Source organism: Chenopodium album, chromosome 15 (genome assembly GCF_948465745.1).
Source record: "Chenopodium album chromosome 15, dcCheAlbu1.1, whole genome shotgun sequence".
NCBI lineage: Eukaryota > Viridiplantae > Streptophyta > Magnoliopsida > Caryophyllales > Amaranthaceae > Chenopodium > Chenopodium album.
In genome coordinates, this window is record NC_137848.1 from 3,651,833 (window position 1) to 3,678,339 (window position 26,507).

Consider the following 26,507-nt stretch of genomic DNA (forward strand, 5'->3'; position numbering starts at 1 on the left):
ATTTGACAAATTTAATAATTGAATTGAAATGGATAAAATGGTTAGGCATAATACTTTGGTGGTGGAGGTTCATCGGCGGCGGACTCATCTCATAGCAATGGCAGGGAGGTGTTTTCAAAACTCTGGAAGTTTTGTTCTCTGTTGATGAAGATTAGGAGAGAGAAGAAAGGAAAGCTTTTTTTAAAAACAGAAAAAAATAAATAAAAAAATAAGTACAAACCGCTACTTCAAGTAGCGGTTTACCATGATAAACCGCTACTTCAAGTAGCGGTTTTGCGATAAAACCGTAAAAAAAAAAACCCACACTAAACCGATGACGTGGACAGTATATTGGGAAATTATAAAAAAGTGACTGTATTTTGGGAATTAGATAAAAAGACAACATTATTTAGGGAAAGTGCTCTCTTTATTACAAACAAATATTAATTAAAATTTAAAATTAAAAAAAAAAAAAAATCACTTTTTCTTCTCTCTCTTATATGTCCTCCTCCTCCATCACACCCCTACTTAAAGTCTTAAACACACACAGAGAGAGTGATACAGAGAGAAAATTCAGAGAGAGAGAGTTTTAAAAAAAAAGTAAAAAAAAATTCCAAAAATAGTGGAAATGAAACCCGAAAACGACGTCGTCGGATCAACCACCGACAGACCGCGGCAAACCGTCGTGGCAATAATCAGTTTCTTCACCGGCGCATTTTTAATGTCGGCATTTCTAACCGTGGGCCACCGTGATTGGCCGTCGTACCTCCTATCTCTGCGGCCCAAGCCCAGCATCTCCGGGCCAAGTCCAACAACTCCGATCCAACTTCAGGCAATCCTCCACTACGCCACGTCAAAGGTGACCCCACAACAATCTCTCCAAGAAATCACTCAATCATTCAACGTTCTTAAATCTTGTAAATCTCCTTGTAATTTCCTTGTTTTTGGGCTGGGCTACGATTCCTTAATGTGGGCCTCGTTTAACCCGACTGGGCCCACTTTGTTTCTAGAAGAAACTCCTGAGTGGGTCACCAGTGTTTTAAAAGACGCGCCGTGGTTGAACGCCAAAACGGTGTCGTATCGCACACGACTTAAGGAGGCTGACCGGTTACTTGCGAGTTACCGCCACGTGCCTGAGTGTTTACCTGGGAAGGCTTTCTTGAAGGGTAACCGGAAGTGCCGGTTAGCGTTGGAGAATTTACCGGATGAGGTGTATGAGAGAGAGTGGGATGTTATTATGATCGACGCGCCTAGAGGGTATTTTCCTGACGCGCCAGGGAGGATGGCCGCGATTTATTCCGCGGCCGTCATGGCACGTGCAAGGAAGCGCGTGGGGAATACGCACGTGTTCTTACATGATGTGGATAGGAAGGTTGAGAAGGAGTTTGCTAAGGAGTTTTTGTGTATGAAGTTTAAGGTTGGTGGTGTTGGGAGGTTGTGGCATTTTGAGATACCTCCTAATAATAGCACTAGTAGCACCAAATTTTGTGATTAGTATACAAATGTTATTTACCAAATTACCAATACATTATAAAATTTTATCTTGGTGTAGTAGGTATTGTTTTATAACGACCTTATGATTAGTATAAGGTTGTGTATAATTGAATTGTCAATTCAGATGAATCGAGATGATATTGGTATATGAGAGAAGTTGTGATAGTCATACTTGGACGGATGAGTTTTCTTAGATATTCGGTGATGTTCGGGTTGATCTATCCTAGCCTCTTTCTTGAATAAAGTTTAAATCTTTATTTTTGTCATAGTTTTCAAATTTTAAAGTTGGCATGACTAAACTGAAATGGTGTTGGAAAATAATTATTGTTTGATTTTGAACTTTTGATTGTTTTACTCCTCTTTGCAAAGGGATAGATTAGTCAAAGAATGCAAGTGTTGGAGCGCGTTAGTCACATGTTTTTTAGTGTGGAAATCTTGTTCTAAAAATGTAGAGTGTTGTAGCAAAATGACCAAAATGATTTAATGTTGTAAAGACAAACTCCAAATCTAAAACATGATAATTTTTTACTCTTTATTTTATTTTATTTTATTTTATTTTTTTTTTTTTTTTTTTTTTTTTTTTGGGGTTTGTACAAGTAATGATAGACTTACTCTAGATGAGTGGTGACTCTCTCGTATATACTTCATTCGTATATAATGTTTGGAATTTTACACTATTTTCATATACGAAGTACTTTTTTGAACTATTAAAAACTCCAAATATTGTAATTGAAAAAAAATAAAACCATTAAAAGTATATAAACAGTGTAATAATGCATACTAGCATTATATAAATTCTTTATCATTTATCTAATTGATTTTGTTTTCATTTTGATTGATTGTACATGATACAAAGTATATATGAAAATACAATTAGACGTTTTTTCTTATTTGGGTGGATTTAGGTAGATGATTTTAGGCAATTGAAATAATTTTAGTGAAAATTACTGACCAACATTTCGTTGATCACCTTTCACATGTTAGTTACCTCAATTACATAAATCAATACTTGAGATTAAGTAGTCAGAAGCATAAGTAGATGGCAGGGCTAAAACTTTAAATTCTCCATTATACCCACCAAGTTTGCTCACATATTCACATGTACATTGAACGTAAAAACTCCAATCCCCTTATGAAACAAATTCTTTGTAACCTCTATGTAAAAATGTCCTCATTTTCTCAAGGAGAATAGTAAATTGGCACTAAATCACTAACGCTAAATTGACTAACTCCATACGACTTTAATGGGGACTATAACTTAATAGTACTGGGTTATCATTTAGTATCATCATTATGCTTAATCAAAGACGTCACTAATTCTAATAGGACTAACTCCATACGACTTTAATAAGGACTATTAGTATCACTATTATGTTTAATCAAAGACGTATCTATAAATTTTATTAAATTTCAAATCAATCAATAATACTACTCTGTACTATGCTATGCATATATATAGGTATACGTGCTTATATTACTCCCATCTATGACATTTTTGAACCATATTCATTGCACGTTGAAGACTTTGGAGTTTGAACCTATCCCATACTTCCAACATGTAGTTAATTTTTGACATCTTTGATTAATATTTTAGTGCTTATTTCACTTTCGTTGTAGTACTTGCTAATAATTGTAGATGAAGCAAGTGGTTCAATGGAGTAATGGTGTGTGTTTGAACCTTCTTCGTCGCGAAGAAAGGAGGAGCAACTAGCTTTGAATTTTTTCAGGCTAAACGGAAAATAAATCAGATCCTTGACTCTACGCTTTAGCCCGGTTCTGAAAGAAATACATAGGTTTCATGTTTTGATCATTGAGAAGACTACATACACTCCTTGCTTTTCATAAAATTATCCTTTGAAGTTAACAAAGTTTATTACAACAGTTAGTTTAATATAATTAGTGTTAAACTAATACTAGAAATAGTGCAAAAGTAGTTTAAGCAATCGAGCATATATCATAATGCATCGATGATAATATGGAATAAGACTAGTTAGTTTAAGCAGTTCGATAGCATGAGAAATGGGAAGTATTTGTAAGCACCGATGCCCATACGAGCATTTCGTCATCTGATATAGGGAAAACAATGCCAAGGAAGATTAGGAAGGCATTTGTTTGGTTGCAGCAATATACATTGATGAGTCTGTTATAAGTTACAGTATACTTCGTTTATATGTTACAGGAACTGCAGAAAAATATGAATAATCTAATACTAGTATATCAAAAAGGGGGAAGAAAGTCTAGCCTACAGGAAGTACTTCATCCGATCATCTCTTCGCATGGCGTTGTACACAGCTTGCACCTGTATAAGCAAACATCACAATATAAATCAGCAATAATTTGTCAGCTTCTGCCCATAATTCATGCACCTACTTTCAAATGGCATTGGTTATAGTCCTTATAGATCCAAATATGCAATAATTTATGTTCAAGAAAAAGAGAAAGTGAGAGTAACCTGTTCGCTAGACATGACTTCCACAGGTCCGATATTAACAGATACATACTTGCCCTTTGATGATGTTTTCTGCTTTACTTGACCCTAATAAAACCATACAAGTTTAGATAAATTTTGGCAGTAAAAAGATGTTTGGACAGAAAAGACTAATTAATAAACCAGACAACAATAATCATGGTAAAACCACATCTTAACAAGTAAAACAACTATTTTAGACTTTAACCTCCTCGTAGCTGAAAATACGGTCTCTGTTATTAACTTATTTTACTTTATACAGCATTGATCAAAACATAGAAAAACCGAATGAGATTGAAGCCACAATTCCCATATTAGAGTTCAATGAAGCCAGCATCAATCACATGAGTCAACAAAAACTACTATGGGAATCATTGAATGAGAATGAAGCAACAAGCAGTTGGGGAAAGATTCAGAATGAAGAGGAAAAAACTGAACCATAGAAAAGTTATAAAGAACATTGACATTCGGTTATTGAACTTCAGTGACATCACTGAGTCATATGTTGTATGTTAGCGCTAGTGTCAACAGCTATGTTAAATATTCCATATCGTATAATCAGTTAATCCTAATGTCAACAACAATCAACATTGTTACACAAAGAGTAGGACAATAATCTTTGTGAGAAGAGGGCATGAAGGAAAAGAAAGATTTCATGTTAACCCATATTTTTTTGGCTGGAAAAGAGTTACCTATTCTTGTTTAGTTTGATAAAATTATTACACCGCTTCTCCCTTCTCAATCCCTCCCTTCCAACTTCCCAGCATCTATCCAAGCTTCCAACCTTCTACAACTTAATGGCATATATGCCTTTCTCCCTCGACCACTATCTAAACTCATCTCACCCTCCATTTCAGCCAAGAAAATAGTAGATGACATAGGCCAAATGCATCAATTTGATCATTGCATTCATCCACCATTGCATGTTATGTGCATCACGGTTACACCAATGAACCACCTCGCATTGCATTAAATTTGGTTACTAGAGAGTTGCTGAAAATAGTGATTCCCCAATCCTCATAGGCCATAGTGAGCAGATAAAAAGTGGAAAGAAAGAATTGACATAATTCTTATATTGAATATATCCTTTAATCTCAACCAAATACCTATAGTATGCCAAAGGTAATTTGAGGAAACCAGTGCTTCTATGTGAAACTCCAATTAAAGAATATTTGGTAACCATGGGAATTCACAATGTATTTAGTACACACCACCTTTTCATAAGCTTAAGATGCAACATGTCTTAAGTTATGCTTATAGGTGTGGAAAGTCTTGTGCTTAATATTATTTTGTTTATTGGTTAATGATTTTTATTAGCAGGGTCTTCTTCAAAATTAGCATATCTAGAATTCTTTGGAACTAACAATGACTTAAATCACTTGATCCTGTTTGAGCAACTAAAATGTATGTAAGCAAGCTAGAAAAGAGCCCCTGTCAAAATTGCCCCGCATCATATTAAAACATGTTACCAAGCCAAAACTCTATAGGTCATATTTTATCATTAATTCTCTCAAGGTTATGCCTAAATTCAGTGTTTGTCAAATATTCAATTTCAATACAGTACCCAACTATTATGGATTTATGGGTATATTTTTGTGGTAAAGTGTGATTCATTCTATTAAACCCTCTAGGCCACAATTCATTTTCACCAACTAATGATTGGTAATTTACTTTTGTTCAATTGTCAAAAAAAAAAAAAAAAAATGTTCAACCACAAGTCTTTTATTGAGGTTTTGTATAACAAAAGATTATCCATTTTATCATAGAATAGGGCAGAGATGTGCATATGTTTCCAAATACTTTTTGAGTCATGGTCATCACAATGGAAGAACTGGGAATTTAAAAAAACAAATCCTTATAGAGGTCAAATTTGAACACGACCTAATAGCCATCCACCCACTCAGCCAACCCCCACCCCACCAAAAAAAAAAAAAAAAAAAAAAAAAAAAAAAAAAAAAAAACTGAGGGAAGAAGCTTTGGAAGAGCTATGTTCCACCCAGGTAGACATTTTCTTACATTGATACGCTCGATTATGACTAACGATGGTAGGATGGGTCCGAGTTCAGTCTTACATGACACATTCACACAAAAAAAAGATACAGAGAAAAGGAAAGCCATCTAAGGATCATGGGAAGCAGGTATAGTTTCCTGCAAACAACTCTACAAAACCAGTAAAGATGACAGAGTTGGCTTCCAAAAGCAATCTCTCACCCCTAGTCCCTTTCTTCCTCTCACTAATCACTATTAGGCCTCCTATGTTAGCACACTAGTAAATTGTTTCGAATAATATTATTTACTATCAACTAAAGAATAATTTATTACCAATTCACATTACATGTAAGCTTAAAATCTACTTAGAGATCTACTCCCTTTCACAAAAACAAACTATGAATGGTTGTCAAAAGTATTGAAAGTTTTAACACTTGGGGTAAGGATCCAACCTATAACCTTTGATACCCAAAAAATGAAGGTTCTAACCATTATGCTGAAAGAATACTCACAGTTGATTTTAAGCATCATAGATCTAGAAAGAAGGAAGTTTTGAAGAGATGCTTCCCAACCAAGTTGCTTTTCATTAAGAAAGTATTGATCGGGCAACCACACGAGACTTATAGGTATTTGTCACCAAGGCTTTCGTAGCATATCACTGTATCAGATAAACATGCTTCCTCAACTTTTAACAGGTGTACATTGATGTTGGTAACCCTATATGCTTACCACATCACATTGATATAAATATACCTTTGGCGGACCAAGGTGATATCTACATACAAAGAATGAATTATGAAGGCACATTTCTTGTACACACTACTATATATCCACATATAAGGCCATAACAAAGAGCACAACAAAAGTAGACATCAACTGTCTCATTAGAAACTATTGCACTGTTACTAACTCTTAATTAATCAGCACTCAGTGTAGTTCATATTAGTAAGAGTTACCTCAGGGATGGGTTGTTGAAGGACTGATTCAACAGCTACAACCATAGAATGCACAAAGTCATCACCACCAGTTCCAATAGCTGTAAATCCCCTAATTGTAGGGTATGAGTTCACCTACCATACAAATGAAAACAATCACAATATCAGCCCTATAATAGACTCAACGCATTCCATTTCCATAATCAAAACAGGTACACAGGCAAGCAGAATAACTGCATCCTGGACTATAAGTTCGTAACAGCATTCAATGGCCATGATGGCAGAAAGTAGAAAGAATTCAAGGAAAAACAGTATAAAATAATACCTTTTGATCCAGAGCCAGCCATTCATTGGTAGAATCATCTGCTACTGTCCCTCCAATGACAACATTTGTAGTTTGCCCAACCCTTCCTTCCGTCTTTGAGACTTCTGAAACAAACACAAAAAAGTGCACATATTTATACTCGAATCACTTAAAGGCAATGCAACTCAATAATAGTAACAAGAGTCGGGTTCATACAACAATCGATAATTAGAAAACTATCTCCAGTTCGCATACTGAAGCTAAGTACATATCATTACACCAACTATCGCAGAATCACATAACAGATGACGTGAGTTATAATAAATATATTGGCACAGTTGGTTAAGCTAAGCAAATCCTACTCGAGTAGTCGATTAATCTTCTATTCTAGGCACCGGAGTTCATTAGACTAGCATGTATGCATTACTTAATTAATTGTGTATTCTGCTTAGTATATAGTTTGATCCCATCAAGTTTCCCTATAAAACCATTGCAGTTTTCCAATGTCACTCCAATATAAATACGCATATCATAAAAGGGTATATGTCCAAGCGCCACAACCAGCTATTTACAAGATAAAAACACATACTACTGATTTATAATCAACTGTCATTTCTGTCAAGTGTCCATAGCCTACGAGTAAAAAAATAAATTTAAACACGGGTATTTGACGTGAAATGACGATTCTAACTGATAAAAGGAGTTATACTTTTGAGCTAGAATGCCATTAATTCTTAAAGTAAAGCCCTTTACATCCTAATTTTCACAAATAGCATCCAATTCCATGAAAATCAACTAAATTCATCAGGCATAGAACTTAATTAAACACTAAAACATCAAAAGTAATAAACTTTGACATAATATGAATCAATAATCAAATCAAGACATTAATTCACAAACACCCACTTCAAAAAATCAAAACCCGGAAATAAAAAGATAAATAACACACCTGAAATGGCTTTAAGCACAGCTTCCTGAGGTGGGTCCTGGTCATCCTGAGAAGAGCAATTAAGCCGGTGGGTTCGGGTGACCCGATAACCCGAACCCATGTTCAGATGTTGGACCTTCAACGGGCCAGAAGGAGGAAACCGGTTGGATGAAGATGGAAGCAGCCATGGTTCGGTAGAGAACATGGTTCGCAGCACCATTCTGCACGCCATGTGTTCGACGTTTTGCCTCTATCAGTTAAAATCTATCAAAGCTTTTTCAGTTTTTCTCTCTCTTGTTTGATTCTTTTTTATCTTTTTTGGTGTTTTCTTTTTTTTGCGGTTGTATTTTTCTCCCACATATTTATACGTGCGATTTGAGAAAACAACCCTCAGTTTATCCAAAAAATTGGGAATTCCAAACCCACGTACCGGAACAACTTTGCTTCTCCCGGAACTTGTTTTCTTCTCCTCATATAAAGGTGTTAAAAACTGACTCGATTATAGACTTAAAACTAAATTTATTACAAAAACATTTAATTTAGATTTTAACTTTTATTGACACAATAATTTAGCATGATTCAAAATTTTAACAGACATGACCTAACCGAACCCAACTTAAACACTCGAATTGACACATTTGCCTAATACGAAGTATGTGTTATGGTCTGATCATGGATTTTCTAATTTATTTTTATTTGATTTGGTTTAATTTTATGTAAGAATACTAAAAATTTTACCTTATTTTATTATTATAGTGTGTAAATAAAATAGTCAAGTGACATTTTGTTACTGTAGGGAATATTTCAAGCATTATGATAACCCCAAACTTGAACCCCACTGTGATCATACACTAAAGTACGGTGGTGTTCCAAAGGGAAAGAAAAAGAGCAAAAAGAGTCGCCAACAAGTTTTAGGAACTTGTAAACCCAAAAGACAATCCAAAAGGACCATCAACTACTCCATAAGGTCTTGAACCAAACAGGGTCCGGGGATGAGGGTACGAATCCAATCTACAAAAGAAAGGACCTGCCCTATAAAATAGGCCTCTACTTTGTTCTGCTCGTATTCATGCGCGCTTTTCGAATAACATACAAATATTATATTGAACCTACCCTGTTTATCTATGTTGGTTGAATATTAATGCACAAACAAATCTATTATTGGCGATCACTTGAGTTAAAATCACATTAGCCTAAACCAAATTAATAATTATCTTATTAAGCGTGATTTCAAGTACAAATTCCCTTTAACATGCATAAAAGGTGTGATCAAGCAATAACAAAATAAAATATATCAAGCAACATAATAATAATCAAAATAACAATAATGATAATAGCATGATAAGGCATAATAAAGCTTAAATATAATAGCAAGATCCTAGGCATGATACTAACAAGATTAATAACAAATCCTAGCATGATACTAGAAAGCATTAAACAATAATAAGCATGCTTTCTACATTGTGAAAGAAATAGGAAGTAAGCTAATCTACTTACTTTGAAACCTCGTACCTCTTTCTAATAACAAAATACACAAGTTAGTAAACTTCAATAAAAATAATAAAGAACAATTAAAGAATCAAATTGAAATCAAATTAAATAAAGTTTTGACTAGTTTTGGACCAAACCCTCAGAAATTATCAAACCTTGCACGTCTAGGGCGAAGGCAACTTCGAACTTGGCTAAGAGACTCTAAGTCTTGTGAATGCGGAATATTGTATGTAAAAAGGTTGGTTTAGAAAGAGAGAGAAAGAAAGCATATATTGCTTAGAGGGAGAATAGAGAGAATTAAGGAAGAATTGATCATGAGAGATCATAGAGAGAATTGATTGTTGATGAATAAAAACAGAGGTTCGGACCCTATTTATAAGAAAACAGTCCGGAAAATCATAGAATTTGATAAGGAATAAAAATCCACTTTTTCGCTAACAAACCGACCTTGTCGCCAGATTTTTATCTTGTCGCCAGGCGACAGAGTCTGTCGCGAGGCGACAAGCCTGTCGTTTGGCGACGGAGACAGTTTTTGCGGATTTTGTTTTAATCATATCTTTTGATCTAGAAGTCCAAATAAGTCATATAATATGTCGTTGGAAAGATCTTGAAGTCTACTTTCAAATGCAATTAGAATCATATTAAAATATTTTGTAGATAAAAAGATATGGACGAAATAGTAAAAGGGTGTCAGCTTTGGATAGAGTTTCGTATATCTTTCATATATTTTTCGTTATAGCTCGGATTTATTATTATAATATATCATTGGAAAGATAATTTCAAGATCTATCCAACCATGTAAAATTTGGATAAAAAAATATGAGGCACAAAAATAATATCTGACTGTCTTTGAACATCTTTAAATCCGAATAGAATTAGGAAAGTTTTAAAAAAGGAAAGTTTATATTCAAATCAAATTCTATGATCTTATCTTTTCAAAAAAGGATAATTAAGATATTTTAGAAACTTATAGAAGATTCAATCAATCCTAATTAGTTTAGGAATAGGATTAAACCTTTGGACCCTCCTCATGATCATTGGGTCGTAGGTAAAATCCGGTTTGAGCCCAGTTAAGTATTTTGGCCATAACTTCCTCATTATTCATCGGAATTGGGCTTATAATATATCGTTGGAAAGGTCTTTTCAAACCCTATCGACCTACACCATTATTGGACCCTTATCATGGACCAAAATAAACTGAATTGGACGTTTTCATAAAATAGAGTGGGTTTTCGAAAACAGAAAGAAGGATGTTAATAAAAACTAACCGCAACACTTGACTTTTCACACTTTCACCTTATTCGATTATGGTTCGACGTGAAAGGTATTCATCACTGGGTTTGGTTTTGGGGAGACACAAATGGATGTCTACAGTTACATTCGTCTACTTGTATTCTTTTTAGATACGGAGTATGTAATTTTTGCACTCGTAAGTTTTAATCATACGCAATTAAAGATATTTATAAACTGATATGATCCTTTCCCAACAAAGAAAAGTGATCTTATCTATGAAGTATATATTTACTGAGGGTTGTTTATAAAGAAAAGGTTCTGTCAAAAATAAATATTACCTCCGCTTCATTGTATTTGCAACATTGGAGTATTATTTGAGACATAAAATATTTCAAATTTGTAAATAATATGAAGTAGAGTTAATAATAAGTTTCTACACTAACTTGCAGAGAATAAGTCATAGCCTTTTCACATTCATTTCGAAATACTCTCAACACACGTACCTTTTGTTTATTTTGAAATACTTGCAATACAAAGTACCTAGTATTACTATTATTTTATTGTTTAATTCTCTCATATTAATCCCACTCACACTAAATTTACTAGGGTTGAGCAAAACTACCCGAAAAACCGAAAATTCGAAAAATCGATCCGTAACCATTCCGAAAATTAGGGTACCCGATCCAATAACCATAACGGTTCGAGTACCCGTTCCGATAATTTGTTATCGGGTATGGTTATTGGGTATCATTTTCAAATTAACGGTTACCCAATCCGATCCGATAAGCATTTTTTTTGCTTTTTTTCCCTACTTCAATCTATTTTTTTAAAATCTAAACTCTTACTTTACTTCATAATTACTTTATAATATCAATGATTAGTAATATTATTAATAGTTTGGTCAAAATCATATGATATTGTTGTTAATTACTGGTAAATTATATCATAATAACTACATAATTAAGTTTAATTATCATTATTGGATATCTTATTGGGTACCCGATAACCGATCCGAAAATCCAGGTACCCGAACTTATCGATTCGGGTTATAGATATTACTTTTAGGGATTTTGGTTATCGGGTACTCGAACCGTTAATACTAACGGTACGGGTACCCGTCCCATGCTTACCTCTAAAATTTACTGCTTTAGTATTCCTCTTTCTCACAAATAATTAATAAAGTCCCATTAACAACGCTTGCACATATTTTTATTATTTTTATTTACAACCCACAAATCTTTCATAAAGTACAAGCAACGCACAATTGTTGCGAGTATTGGGGAACACAAGAAGTAATAGGTAGGTTAACCTCAATTACTTTTGATAGTATATTTTTCACCCTATTAAAAGAAAAGGCAAACTTTAATTTATTTTTCACAATCATAATATTAAATCTCCTTATAGTGAATTTTTATGTTCATAAACCAAAAAATTAGCCATTTACCAATTTTTTAATGTCATTATCTTATCATATAGCTTCTCCAAAACTACTAAGTATCATAAATTCATAAGTATCAAAGATGATAGAAATACTTGTTTTGCACAAAGTTACTCCGTAATTATTTTTAGATTTTATGGTCAAATTAGTGAAATTATTACCAAATCTGACCGTTAATTTTCTTTATTACATCATAAGTAGTGAGTACGAGTATTTGTTAAAGTAGATTAATTAAAGTTAACCTACCTATTTGTGTTGGAAAGATATAAATCCATACATGACACCATTGGAAATAATATCAACTAAATATTGAATTGATGAATGTCAAACACGTTGAGATGGCCGAGTTGGTCTAAGGCGCCAGATTAAGGTTCTGGTCCGAAAGGGCGTGGGTTCAAATCCCACTCTCAACATTAGTTTTTTTCATTTTTTTTTAAAAAAAACAGAGAGCAGATAACAATTTCCTGTTGACAATTTTTTGCACAAGAATTAAGGATAGTATGCTACCAATTCGATGAGTGAAATGTGCATATACATGAAACAAATAAATGTATACTCAAAATTGAAGAGTAAAAACTCCTTTCGGGTTTACACTAAATCACTGCATAAATTTCAAAAATCTTCCTAACTAAAGAGTTTGTATATGGAACCATCAACACAAGAAAATTGTGGTACTAGTGCTAATATCCTATAAGCATTGCTCTCTACTTTCAAGCTCTTCGTCAAAAGGGAAGATTCTGTCCAGTTACCGGATGGCGGAAGAGAGAAAAATTACAGGGAAAAAATGTATAGATAGTATACCAAAAACCCCTTTGGTCCAATCGCTGGAGACGAGGCCGTCTCCTTTGCCCTTGATAAATGTCGCATTCTATATTAATACTTCGTACATTGAAGATTGAGGAAGCCAAAGTCATCACTATGTATGCCCACAATCCAGAGAAACAAAAAAGACTTCCAAAGTTTTTATGTAGAAGAATGAGTTTTTGACCGACATTTTTCGAAGCATTGCAACTTTCGGTTCGGTTATGATCTTGTTGAATGTAAGCTATCTCAGTGGCGTTCAAAAAAGGAGCCAAGGGTGTTGATGGTTCAAACAGTCAAACTAAGATATCTGGCAGTGGATAAAAGTTAATAGACTTGTCGGATGTTGATATTAATTCTTGAAGATGTGATATAATCCAAGACACAACGGTCGTCTTCAGTTGAGAGGTGCTTTTCCAAGGATGCAATTTCAGAGTGTTCCCTGTCAGCAAAGATGCGGGGCACCCCTGCCACATAGAAGATGAAGATGAACAAAAAGGCGGTGGTTAGATAGTCGAGACTATACACCATGAATATTTGGGGTGAACATCTCATAAAATGGCTGAAGATTTATAGTCATATGAAAGTTCACTGCTTCACTTTTAACACTAATGCAAGCATTGCACGAAGATTGTAAAAATTAGGACAGAGGATGCCATGCTTACCATGAAAACATTCCCTAGCTTCTCCAGCCATCAGCACAACATCACCACTTCGTAGGAACATTGCCAAGGGTTCATCATCTCTAGACTTCCCACCAAGAAGAAATATAGCTTTACAACCCAAACTGAAACAAATGAAAGTAGAAAGTTCAACTTGCTGCTATAGTAAATTTTTTAAGAGCAATACAAGAATCGACAAGGACGTAGCATAAGACCTCATGCTAACTATAGGTTTAGTCCAGTCTAATTCCATGTCATCAAGGTGTCCGCCAAGGGTGTCACCTGAAAAGCGGAAAGCAGGAGGTCTCAGAGTCAAAAACCATGGGAGTTCAAAGTTAGCCACACCAAAAGTATAATAAAAAGAACATTGAACATATTTCTCGATACCTGATGCAAAGTAGTTAACAATAGCAGCTTCTGGCTTGAAAAAATCCCCAGAAGGCATAGCAGGCACAGCCAACTTCTTAACCAGTTGACAAAGTTCAGCTGGAATCTTGTTATGTGGTAGAGAAACATCATAATTGCGCTGTACCATGAAAATATATTAGCCTGAGATTAAACCATCAAGAAAACTAAAAGTGCCATGCTACAAGCCAAGTTAAATGATGTGAATGGTCACCTTTGACCAATCAAACTGCAATCCAAGTGTACTCCACCGCAACTTCCGTAGAAGCGCTGATGCCAAAATTGAATTCCCACCATATCCCTTCAAGGAAACATTTCCCATCTTATCACAAAATTTCCATCTTTGAGCCTGTCCATTGCTCAATGACTCTGAATCTTTTGGTGAATGTTCGTCTTCAACTAGGATTTTCTCTTCTCTAGAGGCAGCAAACAAATCTTGTACAGGACCATAATGTGCATTATGGTTTGTCCGATTGGGAGGTTGAGGGAAGCTCATCAAGCTTTCCTTTATCCATTGACACTGTTGTTCCACACTCAATGCTCCAGGAATAAAATAAAAGCCTACATTAGAAAGAACTAAGTTTCAGGGGCCTAGTTTCAGCAGAAGCAGATTTGAAATATATGCTCATCAGTTTCCATCAAGTGTGCGAACTTAAGAGTTATCACACCACTAGGTACAGTATTACGTAATAAACACTACAAGCAAGGAAGCAACTCCTAAATTTCGAATGCAGTTCCCACTAATGCATAAGCAGCCTCACTAAGCAATTATATCAAAGCATCAATTACAACACAAGTTCTTACCCGGGCGGTTGTCAAGGCGAATAACAGAACAATCAAACTCCCCCTCAATTACATGAAACCCATTTGGTGTTTCGCCAGTTTGATTGAAAGTGTCCAATATCGACTTGAAATCCACTACCTCAGATAAATCTACTGGTCTAGGCTGCTTCTTCCTAAAACAATAGCAATCAAATCAAAAACCTTCAATCCCACAATAATTCAGAATAACAAAAATTTGATCACACATCGATATCAAGAAAAGACGAGTACTTTCTCGAGTTTTGATCATAATAGAGCTTATACTTCTTCTCCGCTCTACGAAACGCAATTCTATCAACATCGTCGTTGACTCCATCACCATACATTTGATTCCGAGCTTACTACCCTAATTAACAGAACAATTCAGTAACACCCTCTTCATCAGCAAGCAATGTAGTTAATTTGACATAAAAAATTCCACTTATAATTTCTAATTGCATCACAAAAACCTACTCATGTAATCATGTCCATCTATATCACTGTAACAAAATCAAAAACCTGCCTAAAATTATATATGTAACCAGCTAAATTCGAACATATGAAAAACACATAAAATACAATTACCAATAAAACTATCGAATTCCACATGCAATTTAAACATTCTACGAGCCAAAATTTAAAAACCCAAATTTAGGGATTTAAAATTGAAACCCTAACCTGCAAAATTAATTAGAAGTTGATAAATTTAGGCCACAATTTCTCAACGATTAACAACAAAATCAACTAGAAATCTATAAAATTATCAAATTCAAGGACAAATTACCTTGGAGTAGCAGTGAGATCAATGAGCGATGTATGACAGTAGGGTGGGTGGAGGTGAAGGTGAAGTTGAAGTTTTAGCGCTTTAAAACCAAAAAACCAAACCAAATTATTTTTTTCTTCCTTTTTGTTTTATTTTCACCTTTATTATTACTATTATTATTATTATTATTATTATTATTATTATTATTATTATTATTATTATTTTAATTAGAGTTGCATCTAATTGATCTCTTTGACTCTAGAAATTGTTTTATACACCCGGTTGTATGGTGCAGTGGTGCACCTAAGAGTACTTTTTTGCTCATTTCTATGATTATTGCTCATTTTATCATCAAATGAACAAACAAATACTCTTGAATGTACCGTACACCCGGGTGTATATAACAATCTCCATAATTGTTAGATTTATTAATGCATATTATTGAGATGTCAAGTTTTTATAGATTTCACTAATGTGTAATTAAAAATATTGATAGTCAATGTTGAGAAAAAGTTGAAGCGTGTCAATTATTATAAAATGTAAAGAGTTTTTTTGTTAACACAAATTAATACTCCTTCTATCCCCTAATACAAAACCTCTAGTGATTTTTGCGCGAGAATTAAGAAAATTGTAAATTCTTTAAAACTACTAATTAAATATACATATGTGCATGTAGGTTAGAGAGAGATAGAGAGGAAAAAAAATAGTTGGGAATAATTGAAGAAATAAAGAGAGAAAGTGTTGGAAATTGATGTTAAAATTAAAGGAAAAAATATGACAACTCATCAAAAAAAAGGTAATAATGTCAAAAAATATAACTTTCAAATAGAAAGAGGCATTATATAGATATTCAAACGGAAATGTAGAAATAATTGACAAACACTACTCCAAAAGCTACTTTCATTAACCAAGAAAGAGAGAGTCTATTTCACAACTCCCTATGAGATTCCATCCCAAAATCATACGACAATAGGAGGAGTGACCCCTTAGTCTTATAAAGTGATTAATTATCACTTCTTCAACTAATGTGGGACACTTAAATGTGGTGATACTTGAGAGGTCTAATTTTTCAACTCCCCCCCCCCCCCCCCCCCCTCGCCACACATGTAAGATCCCTTTTAACTTTGTCTTATGTGATTTTTTTTTTTCGGGCTAGAGCGCTTTTTCTCTCCCCCTCACATGGACGTACTATTGGACTAGTGAACTTTAGCCATTTAGGGTCCCATATCGTGGGTCTGGCTCTGATACTATATTAATGGACCAACTCAACCAAAAGCTTAAGCTTATGGTTGAGACCTAGAAATATGTTTTATACTCTATTATGCCCCTTACGAGAAAGCTCGTTGGATTTGAAGTGTGGATACAACATAAACCTTCCTCATATCATGCGCTAAAATATTCCACTTTAAAAGAAGGGGTGGATGAAATTCGAACTTATGACCTTTGTATCATGCTGACTTCGATGAATTATTGTTATCTCTAATAATATTTATACTAGGTTAGATCCCGTGCCATGCACGGTGATCCATAGTTATAAACTAAATTAGCCCCATGCGATGCACGACATGATAAATTTCTTTGAAATAAATATATTTTATATATGTACCTCATATGAGGAAAAAAAATATAGAAACATAATCATTAATTGCAACGGTATTTAGATCTAAAATTTTTTAAAGATAGTAAAAATTTAAACAAATTATACAATACGGAGTGCTCTTTTTTTTTTTTTTTTTGAACCGACGGAGTACTCTTAAACCGAGAGTAATTATATTTGGAATCCAGATAGTTTTTTTTTATAAATCCATAATAATGTAAAAAAAATAAATAGAAATAACATATTATAATTATTTTGTCTTCAAAAAAAAAATAATATACTCCCTATATATAATTTAAGGTAAAAAATAAGAAGGTTTCAAAAAATAAGTAAAAATAAAAATAAAAATATGATGTCAGCAATTGATGTAGGCGAGAAATTTTTTTACCACAACTTGACATTTGTACAATTTAAATAGGGAATGACGTCAACGCTTGTTACTTAAGTTATATTTATAGATTTTTAGTACATTCTTAGTATGTTGTAAAACCCAATCTTAGATATAGACTGTTTGGTTAATTGTTAATGTAAACATTTTTTTTTTTTTGGGTGGGATTCCGATAGGGCCCTATAAGCCTTCTCAATACTTTAGCAATATTAAGGACCTATTTTAACTTTTTAAGGAAAGACAATAATTTACACTATGAAACTTTTAAACTTAACTCATTTAAAAATATCTTAGGAAGAGATATTAAAATCAAATAAACCCAATAAAAAAGATATTTTAATGGATTCATGAGATTCATCTCACATACCACCACATGAAACATGGCCCCAAATAGAAACAATTGCATTCCCACATTAACGAAATGGATAAAGCAAGAATGACAATATACTTCCATACAAAAGCCTATATAACCGGTTATGAATATTTATGAAGAAAAACACAATTCTAGGATAAAATTAATAATAATAAAAAAATCCTCTCTATCGTAATTTAATTTTTCCTTGGATAAGATAAATAGTTTTAAGAGGAGCTTTGAAGCATGGTTATCAATTGTTATTTTGAAAAATTAAAAAAAAAAAAAAAATGATGAGGGGGGAGAAATTTATCAATTGAATGGTCGTGAGAAATCCTAAATTTTACTTATGGGATAGATAAAATATTCTAAATAAAAGTTATTGTGTCTATGCTTTAAAAAAAAAAAACATTAATTATAATAAATAAGCAAAAAAAGAAAATTGGGCAAACTAAATTGAAACAGAGATAGTATCATATATATTCATCAATCAGTCTTGTATAAGGTGGGTGTATGTTAATTTTATTGTAAGACAATCATTTTAAGGGTAATTTTAACTATTTTTATGATAAATTTAACCCTTTAATGGATAATTTTTAATTTGTGTTAGTTTGAATTTTATTTTATTGTGTAATTTCTTATAGATTCATAATTATATACTATACATTTAAATACTTCTTTTGTCAAAAAAAAAAAAAAACTTTAAATATTTTTAAGAATACTTTAACTTATTTTATAATAAATTAATATACACCCGTCTTTTTAAAAAAATTGTGTTCATTCAAAGCTTAGTTCACCTACTTGGCATTTCCGTCTGCCGAATTATAGGAGTACTTAAATTTTATCCTGATCACGTAACTTATAACCGACTACAAAACGAGTCATATCGGTAAGGATACTCAAGTTGAAGGATGGTAAAGGAAGCAACAAGGCCCAAACAAAAAACAACAAATAAGTCCAAAAACAAAACAAGTTTACAAATTACAACCCCTTAAAACTCTCAAATCTTCAATACTCGTATTATTGTGGTGTAGGAGCTTTCCATGTAACCAACCCAATCAAATCCCAACTTTTCTTTCCAAACCATTCCTTATAAACTTTGTATAACGTGTTCTTCTTTCTTACCACATTCAATCTTCCATAACTTTTCACCTCTAAAATCAAACCCAAAACCCAAATTTAATCTTCCATTGATTTTATTCTCTCTCTGCTAAAACTTAGCCAACATGGGTCCCTTGGTTCTGACCCAATTAGCCTCCGGTCTAAGCGTTTTAGCCGGTGCGGCTCTAGTCAAGTCAGTCTTAGACCAGAATAACACCATGGCTGGTCCATTTCCAAGGTGCCCATCTTGTAACGGGTCGGGTCGGGTTGCCTGTTTTTGCTCGAGATGGTCAGATGGTGATGTGGGTTGCCGCTCTTGTTCGGGTTCGGGTCGGGCTGCTTGCACCAAATGTGGTGGTTCAGGTACCGGTCGACCCCTTCCGGTTCGGCTCATTGCTCGAACTCCTACTAATAATAGTAATGGCCGCCCTTATTAATTAATCTTCTTTGTTACTAGAAATTTGGAAAAAGAAAAAAAAAATCAAAATGTTATAACTTTGTAATTTAATATGAGTACATATTTAGTCTCATTATATTATATACTTTTGTTTCTTGAATTTGTAATATATGTTGGTCATCATACTCAGAGATTATAAATGAGATTTCTATAAATTTGTGAGTTGTGATTAAGTATTTCTATTTGTGTGCCGTGTTATTTGAACTAGTAATGTGACAATTTAATACGAACAGGTGGTAGCAAGTTTTTGATATGGTACATAATATTTAGGGTTGAATTATGTGTGATGGTGTGATTGTTTGGAGGTGGAAATTGCATGTTTTATTATGTGATGAGTACATGAAAATTGCTTGTTTCACACTTGTATAGTTGTATAGGTTTCATTGGTGGCTTTTGCATTAGATAATTTGTACAATTGTGATAATGGTGTTGAATTAAAATTCTATCTTATGGCATTCTTAATTAGAAATACAATACTTCATGTTCGTAGTATTGTAGTATCCTTCGAGTTATTTTTGATGAATTGAACTCCATACGAAGGAACTATTGCCCAAATTTGGAATTCCCATATAAACTAACATACCTTAGAATTATTTGTGGCTTATACTAATTAATCGAGTATAAGTATTGGTGTCTAATTATATTTGGCGGATTTAGACATATATAAACCCCATTCTGAATGATTTGGCAAGAACCTTTTATTGCCAAAGCTTACAAAGTTTAGCCATTAATTCGATATAACACACTTACACACTATCTATCTATTGTATGATAATTACAAATTTACAATGCTTGATTAATCAAGAAAGTGTAACCTCCTAAATGGTCATGTGAAGTTGCTACTATGTTCCAACTTTTGGAAATGTAGTGACAATTTTCAAGAATTACGTGAGCTCTTTGAGCATTTCAATTGATCAATCTCTTCTCCAAAACATTATTTGTAGCTTGTGAAAATAGTGAAGAATTATAGAGTAAGCCATTTCTAATTTCTTGCTTATGATTGACTTTATTTTCTCTTACAAAATTGGCGAGTTTGTAAATTGTGCTATACTGTTATGTAATCTTGATTTAACATGACTTAAACTGGCATTATTAAAATCTACCTCCTATTATTTAAGTATTATACTTCATACATGAATGGAGAGCTAGTTCACTAAAGAATTGGAGTAAAGGCTACTTGAAGTGGAGTCAATTGCCCCCATCTCGTAGTTCGCCTGTGAATTAGATCTTCATTATTTCACACCCAATCTAGGGTTGTGCACTTGTGCATGAATTCTCCTGTTCTGCCCCTACCCCCAGCACGCGATTCGATTTGTCCCTCTGTCAAGAGCCAAAAGAAGAAAATTATACCTTGAAGCCGAGGGCAAATCTGATTGATCTAGCCTATGTCATTTGACAGCTTTGTATTATTGTATATCGTGAAATCATAAAGAAAGGAACATTCATCAAATAGTTACTAAAAAAATCCCAAGTTTTCTTTGACAAACTTCAAATTTTTTTTTTTTTTTTTTTTTTTTTTTTTTTGAAAACACAAACTTCAATTCATTGTAACTTTTCTAAGCGATCAATGACGTTATATTCCTTTTATGATAAGCTAAATACAGTGTACACTAGTCTTAAATGGATCATTAGAGAATTAAATGTCTAGCTTTGGCATAAAACTAATAACAAAGATGCAAATTGCAATTAACATCTTAAACAAGCTAATTAGTAGGGTCAAATCATCTTAATTAACAACCACCATTATATGAGTTGCTCCATTAAGACACCAACCAACCATAAATTGTTACTTTGACAGTTTCTTGCTTAATCAGTTCATGGTATGACATGACATCATGGATTAAGTATTAATATAACCTTGGTTAGTTTGGGTTAATTATAATTAATTGTGCTAGTGGAAGGAGCCAAGTCAAATCTTATAGAGCTGTTTTGAATTGACTTGACTAAAGTTGGACTATTATAAGTTGTAACATTTGTACTATGCCAAGTTTCTAACTAGAGAGACTTAGCTTGCTACACGGACCATTTAGACTTGCTTAAAATTTAGGGGTTGTACTAGTTTGACTAATTCTCTTATAGTCTTGTATAACACGACAAAAAGTTGCTTCGCTTTATTGCATAAATGAAGCTATGTATTAGCCTACATGATCGAGTTACTTACCTGATCGTGATGACATTTATAAGATATTTTATTTGTATAATTGCATATCCATAGACATTCGGAAATTTTCTAGCTTGATAGGAAGATGTTTTTTAAGCTATTCTTGATTAATTTGTCTCCTCTCTCTCTCTCTCTCTCTTTATATATATATATATATATATATATATATATATATATATATATATATAAGAGTTGGCTTGGGAGACTCACCTACCATAGGCCAGGTGTGTTACTCGAGTCGGATTGATGAAATTACAAAGTTCACCTAAATTTTATGCATAAACACTAAAACACCCAACTTTTTCTTGGAAGCGACATCTATTTTGTCACATTACATTTGTATATTAAATTCAATATTTTCTTGGGCATTTTTCTTCTTTTTTTTTTTTTTTTTTTTTTTAACTTATCATTTCTTTGGTTTTGGATCAAACCAATGTGGTCCATTATATCTCTTTGGGCTGCCCAACAATACTGGAATCTCATAGTTTTAACATCTTGTTCGGTCCAATGATATTGGGCTTAAAACTTGCAAATGCTATCTAGCATGTCATATTCAATCTTGCAATTACATTATGGACTAAAAAGGAATTATTTTGAGTCATGAAAAAAAAAAAAAAAAAAAAAATCAGAAATGCCCCAAATGGTTAATTGGACTACTATTTAATCAAAATAGCCCCTCGACAAGTTTATGTCTTATTATATGTTATACTATTTAATCAAAATAGCCCCAAATGAATTTATAATGCTATGTTATGCTATAAGAAATGAAGATTATGAATATCTTTTGTTTCTTTTTGTTGCAATTTTTATATAATTGCACTTTTATATTTCTTTCCTTTTTTTTTTAGTGAACATGTTTAGCAATGGACATTGTTCAGATAAGTCATTTTTATTTCATTTTGTGATTTATACATAAAAACAAATTTATTTATTTATTTATTTTTTTTTTTGTTAAAAAATAAACTAATTTGAATTGTTTCTTTTTTTTTTTTTTTGAAGGGCACATGCCCTAACGGGTCCTTAGCTAGCTCTGCCTCCGGATGTGAGGACAAAGGTCTTGTTAAATTTATCTAAATTTTTTTATTTTAAATACAATTTTTTTTATAAATTTTTCTTGATTACTGAAAATTTTGAAGTTTAAAATCACGCATTGGCAAATATGTTTATAGAATGTACTTGGAGAATAAAATAAAAAATAGAGAGTACATTCTCTTTTTTTTTTTTTTTTGGAGGAAAAGTACATTCCTTAATTTGAACATATTCTTATTATGTGCAATAAAGGAATATTTTATGTCTCACAAATAATACCCATTTGTTGCATATAATAAAAAATGGAGGTAATATGTTGCAAAATGTTTGTGGATTACTCTCCATGTATGTTTTCAAAATAGATATTTGATCTTACCTAGAGTTGGTGGTGGTTGAGGAATCAAATTCTAATACAGAAGGGAAATCATTTTTTTTTTTTTTTTAAAAAAAATAGTACAAATTTCTGTTAAAGCAATCTAAGGTTAGTTATTACTTGTTAATTCCAAGTTGTAAATTAATACTTGGTTGTTAAGAGAGACATAACAAGGTAATTATCTTAACAACATGACATGATTTGATTTTCAAAAAGCTTAATCAACATATTCTCTTTGACAAAATCTTGGTCGTCTTTACTTAGGTTTAAACGCTAATCATCACTTCCACCATTATTTTGATTGTTTCGCCTTGAAGGTAATCTAAGGAGACGACCATACCATCACTACAACCACATGTTCATGCAAATTATCTGATATCTAAAACTAATTACTAGTTCACGTTGTTTGGATGATAAACAAATGTGTTTGATTGTACTTAATTAGCACTAATTATTACTTGTATTAAAACACATATATTCTTTTTAAGGCGTAAAAAATACTGATAGAGTCTATAAATCGATCATAGGCCTCAACCATCAGCTTACGCTTTTGATTGAGATGGTCCATTAACATACTCGTACGTAGGGGTGTTCAAATCCGGGTACCCGGATTTTCGGGTACCCGAAAACCCGGGTACCCGGATCCTCGGGTAGTTTGAAAGTCGGCCCATGTCCCGACCCGAGAAAACCGGGTACCCGGGATTCGGGTACCCGAATTTCTCGGGTCGGATCATGGGTACCCGGATTTAATATGACAATATTTGCCCAAAATGTGAAATAAACAATATAAAATCTATTACCCAAAGTTCACACTATTATTAGAAGTTAAGTACATATACACAATTAGAAGAAGTTAATACTACTAAAATATAAAAATAGATCTTTATTAGAGATTTAATAAAAAAAAATCGTTATTACTCCACTGATTTTACATCATCATCAACAATTATCATGAAAATCATCAATTCATCATCCACTAGACCACCATCTTCCTCCCTCTTTGTCTTGCAGCAAAGTTAATTACAAATTTGCAACTACAAAGGCACGAATCACGATTCTTGCCCAAAAATTGAAAACCCACAATCAACCACAACCTTTCCTTGATTAAACTCAGAAAATGAAGACACCAACCTCCTCCATAATTCGAACAAAAATATACTCAAAATGTATATAAATATCGATCCACGAGATCTACTGAAAAATTAAAGGCATAAATATTGTATTATAAATAAGGTAGAGAGATATCATTGGAAAATAAAAGATGAATATATATGGAGAATTGGAGATTAGAGATTTAGAGGAAAACTAGTGTAAGAGAGAGATAGAGATGGAGATTTAGAGGAAAAAAACCAAAGAATGACAGAAGAGAGGAAACGGCTGCTTGCTACAAGAGAAGGTGAAATATGAAAAGACACTAATTAACCCTACCAAGTAAAAACACCTACTGAAGATTCCAGAATAAAGAAAAAAAATAAAAAACACCCTTAACGGGTATTTCGGGTACCCGAGAGCATCACAACTCGGGCCCATGACCCGACCCGAAAAGAACACATATTCCCGGGCCGGGTACCCGACCCGAAAAATGAGATTTTTTTTTGGAAAAATACCCGACTATTTTCTCCGGGTCAGCGGGTCAGCGGGTCGGGACACTCGGGTCGGGTATTTTTTGAACACCCCTACTCGTACGTGAGTCAAGTTTTGTATGAAACAATCTAATTCATGAATAAAATATATTAGTATTATTATGATATCGATGGAAGTAACTTTTTTCATTATCAAGCTACAATACTTTATTAATTTTATTTTGTTGAGGCAATGCATGAAGGTAAACTTAATATAAATACCCTTTTTTAATAAATTAGTATAAGACGATATCATTTTAGACACATTTCTTATCCTTTCTAAACGAACTGAAACTATATTTTAAATTTCAAGTGGATATTGCTTCCTTAAACTACAAATATTCAACCAGCATTACATGTGAGATATAATGTTGAGTTAATAACGTCTCAACGCAAAAGTTAATATTATGATCATAACCTCACATGCATGTGTTACTTAGTATTATAATGAATCTAAGATTCACATTGGTTAAGCTACGTTGCTAACTACTCCAAGTCCATATATATATATATATATATATATATATATATATATATATATATATATATATAAATTATAGTATTATACACTTAAATTAGGCAATTGTGATTACTAATTAACAATATTTTTATAATATGTACTAAAAACTTAGGAATGAAGTGAGCTAGCGACCTACCTTGATGAATTCAAAGTGAGAACAGATCTAAAGCCGGTAAATGCTCTCAATATGTGTACACAAAATTCATCTTGTGTCCGAGTACACCTAAAACTAAATGTATCGGTGTCATGATGATCAGATAACACTAGTTATTAGAGTTCGAGGCTCTTAACCTACCATTTAATTTAATTTGTTCATTTTTAACAAATTCGATTTAATATGAACAAATTAAATTAAATCAAATTCGTATAATGAGGGGCGTTTGAAACTTTTGATCTCTTTTCTTTTGTGTCTGATGTTAGCAATCTTAGCTTGCATGTGCTAAGATATCATAGTACCTTAATTAATGATGCATGTTTTATGAAAATACTAGCACAACTTAGATTGTAATCATCACTTAAAAGAAACTCTAACCGTGTAAGGACATCAATAATTTGTGCTTCCTTCCTTAGTCAAATCGAAGCCATTAAACGTGTTTTGAAAATCTTAGCTTGTAAATTTCAATTATTTGATCAATTCAAGTTCACAAGATATGGGGATAGTTGTAAATTAATTATTTATAGCTATACTGTGTATGTGTTTAATTTCATGCCCACCAAATAAAGCATCATAATTTTATTTGATCCTTCTTTAGTTCTAATAGTTTGTTTGAATTATGTACTCCCTATGTTTTAAAATCTTTGCAATATTTTGATCGGAAATTTAAATATATATTAATGCTTATACATTAGTTAGAAAAATTATTGGTCGATATTAAAATGTAAATATTGTAAAATGTCAAATTAACACTATAGTTACAAACATTCAAATCAAAGGAAAAATTATTTTTATTTGTTGTGTAGTTGTAATACAGCTTAAAAAAATAATAATAAAAATAATAATAAAAAAAAATTCTCCATAATTAAGATTAACTTTTTTCTCACCATCACCCACGAAATTAACCAACACACGACCATCATTAATTTATTCATACGAGTTAAATAAATGAACAAATCAACAACTGATTGTCAAATAACGTCTTTGCTTTGTAGCAAGTCTGTTTGACTTGGGGTGTGCAAGGTAGCGGGGTCAACAAGCTAAGGGTAGAGTCATATATGGG

General features: G+C 32.9%; 2 protein-coding genes, 1 non-coding gene and 1 pseudogene across 4 annotated transcripts; 2 read left to right on the forward strand and 2 right to left on the reverse strand.

Annotated features, from left to right (window-relative positions):
• Nucleotides 1-380: 380 nt before the first annotated feature.
• Nucleotides 381-1,531, forward strand: LOC145582712 (arabinogalactan O-methyltransferase 2 pseudogene; annotated as a pseudogene).
• A 2,049-nt stretch (nucleotides 1,532-3,580) lies between these two features.
• Nucleotides 3,581-8,437, reverse strand: LOC145582718 (uncharacterized). Of its 2 annotated transcripts, none has more exons than XM_081639718.1 (5): nucleotides 8,118-8,437; nucleotides 7,190-7,290; nucleotides 6,886-6,999; nucleotides 3,926-4,009; nucleotides 3,581-3,772 (listed from the first exon to the last, which is right to left on the reverse strand). In XM_081639718.1, the coding sequence occupies exons 1-5, from the start codon at nucleotides 8,326-8,328 to the stop codon at nucleotides 3,716-3,718; spliced, it is 567 nt and encodes a 188-aa protein (XP_081495844.1). In that variant the 5' UTR covers nucleotides 8,329-8,437; the 3' UTR covers nucleotides 3,581-3,715. The 2 variants fall into 2 exon arrangements, with proteins under 2 accessions (XP_081495844.1, XP_081495843.1); XM_081639717.1 differs by having other exon boundaries at nucleotides 7,190-7,293.
• A 4,153-nt stretch (nucleotides 8,438-12,590) lies between these two features.
• On the forward strand, nucleotides 12,591-12,671 carry TRNAL-AAG (transfer RNA leucine (anticodon AAG)). The gene has a single exon. It is a non-coding gene; the product is annotated as a tRNA-Leu (tRNA).
• A 157-nt stretch (nucleotides 12,672-12,828) lies between these two features.
• Nucleotides 12,829-15,811, reverse strand: LOC145582711 (DNA N(6)-methyladenine demethylase ALKBH1A-like). Its single transcript, XM_081639712.1, has 8 exons — nucleotides 15,712-15,811; nucleotides 15,180-15,294; nucleotides 14,931-15,082; nucleotides 14,341-14,687; nucleotides 14,109-14,247; nucleotides 13,937-14,003; nucleotides 13,725-13,846; nucleotides 12,829-13,526 (listed from the first exon to the last, which is right to left on the reverse strand). The coding sequence occupies exons 2-8, from the start codon at nucleotides 15,272-15,274 to the stop codon at nucleotides 13,387-13,389; spliced, it is 1,062 nt and encodes a 353-aa protein (XP_081495838.1). The 5' UTR covers nucleotides 15,275-15,294; nucleotides 15,712-15,811; the 3' UTR covers nucleotides 12,829-13,386.
• Between the last annotated feature and the right edge of the window lie 10,696 nt (nucleotides 15,812-26,507).

Coding starts and splice junctions, on each gene's coding strand:
- LOC145582718 (XM_081639717.1), bottom strand. CDS start 8,328: ATGGCGTGCAGAATGGTGCTGCGAACCATGTTCTCTACCGAACCATGG. Junction 7,000..7,189: donor GGCTGGCTCTGGATCAAAAG/GTATTATTTTAT, acceptor TTTGTATGGTAG/GTGAACTCATACCCTACAAT. Junction 3,773..3,925: donor AAGTCATGTCTAGCGAACAG/GTTACTCTCACT, acceptor TTGCTTATACAG/GTGCAAGCTGTGTACAACGC.
- LOC145582711 (XM_081639712.1), bottom strand. CDS start 15,274: ATGTATGGTGATGGAGTCAACGACGATGTTGATAGAATTGCGTTTCGT. Junction 15,083..15,179: donor TATGATCAAAACTCGAGAAA/GTACTCGTCTTT, acceptor CTATTGTTTTAG/GAAGAAGCAGCCTAGACCAG. Junction 14,688..14,930: donor TCGCCTTGACAACCGCCCGG/GTAAGAACTTGT, acceptor TTTCTAATGTAG/GCTTTTATTTTATTCCTGGA.